The sequence below is a fragment of the Heliangelus exortis genome, chromosome 13 (assembly GCF_036169615.1).
Source record: "Heliangelus exortis chromosome 13, bHelExo1.hap1, whole genome shotgun sequence".
Taxonomy (NCBI): domain Eukaryota; kingdom Metazoa; phylum Chordata; class Aves; order Apodiformes; family Trochilidae; genus Heliangelus; species Heliangelus exortis.
In genome coordinates, this window is record NC_092434.1 from 16,302,145 (window position 1) to 16,311,002 (window position 8,858).

At 40.9% G+C, this 8,858-nt stretch overlaps 1 protein-coding gene across 2 annotated transcripts in view; it reads right to left on the reverse strand.

Moving 5' to 3' along the window:
- Positions 1-8,858, reverse strand: part of CBFB (core-binding factor subunit beta) — a 41,809-nt gene that overhangs the window by 15,671 nt on the left and 17,280 nt on the right. For both annotated transcript variants that reach the window (XM_071757034.1, XM_071757035.1), the window contains exon 4: positions 3,376-3,492. In XM_071757034.1, coding sequence (XP_071613135.1) covers positions 3,376-3,492 — 117 coding nt within the window. The remainder of the gene's footprint in view (positions 1-3,375; positions 3,493-8,858) is intronic.

Consider the following 8,858-nt stretch of genomic DNA (forward strand, 5'->3'; position numbering starts at 1 on the left):
TCAAAGTTCATCAGTATGAACATCCATAATCCTTATGCATCACTGAAATTTAGATGCATTAGGAACTGCAAAGCAGAAGTTGTTTTTCCACTAACTTGTGCCCATGCAAATAAAATGTGAAAGAAATCTGCAGGCTTTCAACAGCCTTGTTATTTTATTTTCAACCATGGCTGATACACAGGAAGAGATTTAGTAAATTAATGCTCAAAAAATAAACAAAACAACCCTTTGAATCCTATTTCTGTTAGAAAAGGTTTTAAATGAAGTGTTAGTAATGTGTAAACCATTAAGGGTTTAACTGAATAGGGTTAAAAATTGCTTCTTTTTAGCACATATTTTGCTCATAATGAGAAGAGGTGGCTCTGTTCCCTACCAGATTCTTAAAATGTTCAGAATGGAAAAGTCTAAAGAGGTTTCATGAAACACTGAGAGATACTGCTTCTCCCTCCTCTTCACTCCTTAACTAGAACTCTGCTTAACATACACACAAAAGTTACTTTAAATCCAATAGGTTAACTAAAAAAAAAAACCTAACCTTGACTGTTAAGAGGACAAAAACATGTTGAGAACCCAACTAAATTTTAATACATCAAGGGATTAAGTGCATAAATTTTTTAATTGAAGATAAAACATCTCTGGTCTGAGAGAATGTTAAATTGCTTTTTCTGCCCTGGGCACAATCCCACACCCTGAAGCTACTTCATGAAATGATGTGGAGAGAGTGAGTGAGTGAGTGCCCCTCGTGGCCTAACACAGTTAAATACAAACATCTGTCAATCAATAACTCCACACAGCCTGGTCCCCAGAAAGCAGTGTTGAAAGACAATGTTTAAAGCTGCCAATAAGATGGTATTTTAACACTACCTACTATTTGCAGAAGTAGGATTTGGTCTGTTATAGTTACCTTAATGTTCATGGAATGCAAAGGAATCTCAAGGTCAGACAGTGGTAAATTAGTTTGTCCTTAATAATGCAGGAGGAGAGAGATAGGAACATATTGCAGAAGGAATGAGGCATTAAAACCCCTTCTGATACCACTGTCATTTTGGGATAGAAGTCAGCAAACAGGTCAATTGCCACTGGCAATACTAAAACAGTTTGTAAAAAAAGGAAACAAAAGTGACAGGTATAGGAAAAAGGAAACTGAAGAATGTGAAACATTGGTCAAATATTTACAATTCTCACAGGTGCATAAATAAAAACTATTATACAACAACAGGGTGCAGCTACTTCTGTGTCTAGTGCCTTATGACACCACTACTACCCTTGTAGCAGAGATGAAGACCAAGGACACCTTGGTAGTTGCACAAACTGAGAGCAAATTACACACCTGCAATTTATTGCTGATGCACCTTTGAAGATCCACACTGTGTACCACCTCCAGCTCAGCACCCTGTACTCAAAAATCAAGCAAGCACTGACACCTGAGAGCAGGCACAGATTCCCTCACAAACAAAAGAAGGAGTAAATCACACTCTTGGTGCACAAACACCTTCTGGAGACAACAAGGAATTCTTAGGGGTAGTTATGTATACACAGCAGGAAACTAAAATAACCCAAGAACATGCAAATACACTTATTAGGAAATTTGAAAGAGAAAAACCAAAGCCACAGGTCACTTGGCAACCCTCCTGTTTGGAAGGATGCTCACTTTTTTGCAAGAACTGCACGATTTTGGAAAAGAGTACAGATAAGTTAGAGGGAAGGCACCACAAAAAAAAACTGAGTTGACTACTCCCAGCTCTTGGACAGAAACAAATGAACCCATATGCCCTCCAGTTCTGCATCCCTGGACTAGAAGAGCACTCTTGGAGGAATCAAAAGGTTTCTACTTAAGTCGTGAGTAGCTGTGGTTGTAGAAGACTAGAAGGGAAACATGAAGGAAGTGAGGGCTGAGAATGAGGCACACAGTGGAAACAGAAAATGAATCCTTATTTAAATCAGTTGCACAGCTGCCAGAAGCAACCCCTAAAACACTCAAGGGGAAGGCAAAAAGGTAAACTGCAAAAGCAGTTTGTGTGAATATTAAGTTCTTGCAAATATCACCCAGAAGTATGATGTGGAATAAAGAAAGAGCAAGGGAATCACCAGTGTCACACAAACCAGTCCCATTATTCCCATTATAGAGCTGCTTTAGGTCCCTGAGTTTAAAGGAACAAAAGGAAGGAGGTGCAGAAAGCTCCAATTTCATTATGCTAGCAAGATAAAAAAAGACAGAACGTGTAGGAGACACTGAATAGTGTTTCCAGAAAAGCCAGGGGAAGTCATGATGGTCTTGGGTGAAAGAGGAAGTCTTCTAAGAGAACTTAGTAGAAAATGGCTGTATACAGACACAGAGTAAAATTGTTAGGAACCATTTGCTGTAACACCAAACACAGAAGTTAGGGAGGAGAATAAAAAAAAAAAAAAAATACAAAAAAGCTGTAGCTGCAGGAAACTGGTCACCCTTCTTTGCTCTGCATGCTGAACAAACCTTTGTACCCAGGAACATTTCGGACCATTCCTTCATATAGTTCTAACACTTCTAAATGATCAAACTACAGATATGAACAGCTGAGTTCACCAAAAAAAATACAGATTCTGATTCATAACCTCTGGGAACTGCTGTCATACATCCCATTTACTGCCCAGTGCAGAGAGAGGTGAGCAGTATGAAAGGCCACACCACCCTGGTGAGGCAGCTTCTAATATTAATTAGAATAATATTAATAAGCAGCTTTATTGCCAAGCTACAGATTAAAAGCAAAGATGATCTGCCTCAAGTCTGACTGGATTAAGGAATCCTACAGCTGTGTGTTAAATGAACCTTATATATGTGGTATGCACTTTACAAAGTAATTTTCTTTGTTTACTTTGTTCTTGTGGGTGTCCAAAGATTCAGCTGCTAGACACTGAGTTTGGTGGTAGGGTGAGGAAGTTCTCAAAAGCTGCCATATCTTAAAAGAGCAGAGTCTACCACTGAGAAAAATGAAAAAAACCCTATTAATCCTCCACATTAATATGTGATAAAACAAAAGGCCATTTTAAAAGACCCCAACCAGGATAGAACAGACCTGCCAGTTAAATTGTTTGAAGTTACAGCTTTTCAAAAACTTTGCCATCTACTACTTTGTAGCATAGTAATAATACTAAACCATCCCCAAAACTGGACTACAGACTACAGATGATTCCTGCCCCTAATATTTTGATCAAATCAAAACACCATTTTATCTACAACCACCTATTCTGGCATTTCTGCACAGTGAATTTCCTTCAGAAATTGTACTTAAAGACAGAAAACAAGCAAAGCAGAGTGTGTGATCTCTACTTGGCTGTGAATTTCCTTCCAGAGGAACAAATATCTAAGGCACAGCAGCCATGGGAGGACTGTCTTACCTGTGCTCTCTCTTCATCAAATTCCAGGCAACCCATACCATCCAGTCTCTGTAGATCTATCCAGCCTTTCCAGATTACACAGACACCATTGAGAATCATAGGTGCCTTCAAGTACACCTGAAATAAAAAAGCAAAATACATGTCATGAATTTGAAACCCACATGCCTGCACAATGAAAATACTGATGCTGGAAGCTTCTATGTGTATTCTTAGAAGAACATCCATCCCAGCTGGTAACATGAGCCTCAGCTTCTGCTGCCTCCTTTCCCAGAACTCATTTTAATCAAGTACATGCTGGAACTTTTGCCTACTGTACTGGATGGAATAAATTTAAGCTGTGTTCTCATTTTTATAAACTGACACGCAGCAGGATTTGGTTAGAATTCTGGGACTGCTTTCAGGAAGAAGGGTTCCTCTTGTCAGCTTACCTTGTGTCACAACAAGTGGCACACTGCCAGCCAGGGATGATCCTTTAAAGCACATTTAAGTGGTTAAACAAACAGCCCTGGAAGGGCTGGTTTTTGCCCCAATACACAAGCTCTTCCAACAAAGAACAAGCACCTTTCAGCCCTCCTCAAAATTACAAACTGATCACAGTGTTTAGTAAAATACACTATATAAACAGCATGTTAAAAATAAGAAAAGTCTTCCTGTGTCTGTTCTAGCAGTTGTGAAAGGCTTTTCAATACCAACAACTCCAGATGATCAAACCCCACCTACAGCATCAATGTGCTCAGTGCCCTGCACTGCAGCAAGGAATAATGCACAAGCCATAAAGCCCTACATCTAAAGAGCAGTAGATGATATAGTGATTTAAAGCAGAAATACATAAACCCCCTTCCAGAGATTAATCTCCACACGGGAAATTTAAAAAGAAGCAAAAAACACAATGCTAAATGAGTATGACACCCTATATTTAATGACATCAGCCTTAAAAAAAAAAAAAAAAAACAAAAAAAACCAAAACCACAGCGGAATTACTGAACTTGATTAGAAAAATCAACCTTCAGTAGTTATTTCAGCCTACCTGGCAAGCCAAACCCTTAATGGAACAGAAGTTTGTCTCTGCTGAACTGTCAGAGAGGCAATCACTGCCCAGAGGACTGCACCCACTCCAGAAATAAAAGCTGCCAAGACATTCAAAATCCTGCTGAGTCTTTTTGGTCTCCAGGGGTGGCCCAGCTCAGCATGGGAAGTTTCATACAGAACCTCCTTTAATAGCTGCAGCTTAATCCTCTGGCAAATTCTCCAAAATATAATTGATATTTAGTGTTACAATACATTTCAAAGCACACCATCTGTGCCTACCTGCTCAGCTCCACACTTCTCAAGCAGAAAAAGCCAAGAGATCCAGAAGGCAAAGAGGAAGGAAAACCTTCCCATGCAAAGGCTGTCCTGGTAAAACCAAGCACTGAACAATGTGAAAAGTAATCCCAACCCAAACTGGCAAACCTCCTGTTGTTTGCCAAAGAAAATACACGTTTGATCTACGAGCTTGATTTTTACAGCTTGCCACACTTCAGTGTAAAGTGACACACTCTGGAATTTATTTAGCACAAGATGCAGTAGCTTGATAATGAAGAAATAAAGGTCAGGTAAATCATTCCTTCTTCTTCTTAGCAGCTCTCCTACTGAAGGGTTCCCACCAAGAAGAGCACAAACTGTTTTGTCTGCCCTTGTATTCCCAGACCAGCTCTGCAAACCATCACACCCATGTCTCCTGTGATGCCAACACACCATGCAGGCTGCACATCTACTCTGCCAGCACAGTCCTCAGAACCAGCATGAGTAAGAGATGGACTACCAGGAAACCACCTCCCCCAGCCCTCATCTCCAGATAAACCACTTAAAAACCACCCAAAATACAACAATACTCCCTTTCAGCAGTCTTGACTCATTAATCTCACAAGAAATAAGCCAAGTACACCCCACTGACTTTAGAGATGTGTTTAGTTTGGAAGTGAAAGACAGTTAAGGAAGCTACTAGAATCAACTCATTATTCTGCTCATGCAGAATAATTCAAAAAAAAAAACAACAACAAAACAAAACAACCCACAAAAAACAATGCAGCATAACCTAACTACGGGTCTGTAAAGACAGCAAAGTCTCAAGTTACTTTTTGCAGAGGGAAAGGAACATTTTGCTGATGTTCATTGTGGGATTAACTTTCACCTAGCCTCCCCTACCCTTCTGAAAGATCTGGGACATCACAAATTACATTGGACTTCCTGCAGATGGAAAAAAAAAAAAATAATAAAAAAAAATCAATCTCACCATGAGTTGTCCAACAGAAAAGTATCTTTTTCTTCTTTCTTTGACAAGAAATACTATGCTGCCACTAAGCCCCTGGTTTCAGCTGGCAGTGCCTGGGTCACTGCAGCTGCCCAAGTACCAACTTCCCAGCTCAGTGCAGGCAGCTGGGATGCTGCTGCTGAGGGCTCAGTCCTTCCCAGCACTGCCTTAGGTACCCCCTGGCAGCCTGTGCAGTGCTGGAAATTCTGTCAGAATCTGCAGAAGTCTAAGGGGAAAAGGCACAGACATTTCCAGTGTGATTACTGCTCCTGCTGTCTGCCCAACAGTCAGAAAGCAGCTTGGGGAACACGGACATGCAGTGACATGAAGTACCCTTCCTCTGCTCCCCACCACTGGATTCAGATAATCAACATTTTTTCACCTCTGAAAGGGTGAATTCCCTAGGCAAGATGTTTCAGTTTTTTCATCACTATATAATCATTTAAATCTAACATAATTCATACTGAAACCACACATGCTTACACACCAACTTTTCCCTTACTAAAACACAAAACGAAGCTTATTGGTACTTTGTCCTTTATTTTAAGGAAAGAAATTTAGACTCATTTTTCCCTCCTCTCCTCTTTCTGGAAAGTGAAAACCACCTAAGCCTGTAGCCAAAACCGTTTAACCACATTATTTCCTTCTTTTCAGATAAAGCCACACTGGTTCCCTTTCAATTTCCGAACTTAACAGAATGATTAATAAATTACTGCTCCTGTCTGTGAGCACATGACCTGTGCTGGCACCTCAAGACCCTGCACAAAGCTGCCTTTTAAAAACTTTCAGAATGCTTTATTTTTCAAGACAGCCACAGTAAGACAAAGGGAAAAGCCACATTATTTCCAGAAAGGCACGACGTCCAGCCTTGAGCTCCACAATTTGATTAGAAGTAGGTAAAAAGATGCCTTTGTTAGAGTAACTCTTGCAAGGTCCTGTTGCTAACCCCAGATTAACTCCATTTCCATGATTTTAGAAGCCCTCCCCACACCTCCATGTGCTTTTCATAATAATATCTGAGAACCAGGCTTGCAAAACTCAAAGTGAAATGCACCAGAGAGCAGCAGAAAGAAGGAGGGGTTGGAAGCCAGGCAGTTTCCAATTTCCTATGCAGTGGACAAATAAAAAGCTGCATGAAGAAACACCACTGGAAAGACACACAAGAGGAAAAGATATTTTATGCAGCTGCCCCCTTCAAAGTCCATGCTCTAAACCAAATGAGGTATGGCACTTGGAGGAGTGACAGGAGGAGTAACTTCTTCATTTTCTACACCCTAGCACAGAAAAGCTAATTATTCTCTTAGATTTTGTGACCAAGGTCACATACTGAAATCTGCAATTATTACTAGCTTATACCATCTGAATTGATCAGGTGGTTGTTATACAGAAGTTTCACTTCTAACTTCATTTTCCATTTCAAAATCTTACTATAAATCAAAGCAGCATTAGGTTTGTCTGGCATTTTTGTTGGTGGTGGGCTTTTTGTTTTTAATAAGAAAAGCAGACACATTACCTTTACATTGGAACCAAGCTTTTCTTGTTAGAACAAATAATCTGCTTGTTCACTAAAGAACCAGCAAGAGTGAACTCTCAGGTCCTGGCAGATGATCTGGATGGAGGATGAGCAGCACCATTAACACACAAAAACCTTAAAAGCTACAGCAAGAATAAGTTAGATTTTAAGTTGCTGAGCTGTGTTTTGTGCTCTCTCAGCTTGATCTCTGGGCCACACCCTCAACATGAAGCATATCTCATGCTTTTGTACTTTCAGCTCATCTGTTATTTCCTTGAATCTAAACTCTCCTCCAACTCCAGCTACCTGGGAGCTAAGCTTTTTCATTAAAAATAGGCAGGGATGTGGCTCCTGTAACACCATTTGTTCATATCTTGATTTTAATAGAGTGAAGCAGACAGAGGATGATTCTCAATGACTTTAAAAAACCTGCTCTTCTGGAGCACAAGAGGCAAAACCTCAGTTTCACATCCTATTTTAGTCCTCTAGTAAATCCTTATCTCTCAGAACCAGGGTATTTAACTGATGTGTCACAGCTCTGCTATCTGCATGCTCCATCCACACATCCTGCAGTTACAGAAAATGCTCCTTCTCCCTAAACCAAACCATTTCCTCCCCCCCCAAGAGACAGCCACACAGTTCTCACCACCCACTGACAAATAAATCTGCACATTCACAGCAGCCACCCATGGGACCTACACCACCACCCCAGTGCCCAGCAAAGCAGTGCAGTCCCCTCCCTCCTGTCCCCATCTTCCCAGCTCACTGGAGCAAAAGGCATTTTTCAGAGGAGGCTCAGCTCTGACTCACATCAGCCCATTCATCCCCAATCACACCAGCTGCCTCTCTCTTGGCTGAGCTGAGCATGACTGTCCCAGTTTCCACACCACCTTCATCACACCACAACTTTTAAATATTTAAGCAGCAGTCTCCTCGGTGGCCGAGAGAGGAGACACTGACCACTGAGGGGGAAAAAAAATACAAAACAAAAAAAAAACCAGCTTGCAAATGCTTACTGCAAGTAAGAAAGATGTTAAATCTGTAAGGTTAACCTCGTGGATCCAGCTCCTCTTAACCTGCTCTGTACACATCACCAAGGCACAGCAGGTTACCTGCTCCACTGGGAAATTACGTACCCAGCTCTCCCTGAACAGGAATCTTGAAGGATGTTTTGTATCTCCATTTTAATGGATAAAACTTGGTGGTCTCACCACACAGACCTGTTTGAAAATATCAAGCTGAGCCAGCTCTCTCACCAAGCTGCACAGCACAGGGCTGCAAAAAGCAGGCAGAGTGCAAGAAAGGGAAGCAGCACACAGAAGGCCAAAAAACCCCAAAGGATCTTCACCAGCACAACAACAGAAGTTAAAGCAAAAGCTGTCAACTCCATACAAGGCTTCAGACTAGAATTTAAGACATTGGTCATTCATATTTTATAAGAAACTAATGATAAATAACTGAATTATGGACAGTTTACAGCATTTTAATCAGAATTTGTCAGTTCAAGTCTGAAACAAAGCCTTTGTGACATAGTCTGGGAATGAAACACTAAATAGAAACAGATGAAAAGAATCTCATTTAGAAAGTTTCTAGGTGCTGGCTGGTTCCTGAGCAGCTCCCAAGGTCCCACCTTGGACTCCTCAGATGGTGCTGGCCTGGGCATGGCAGACCCTCACC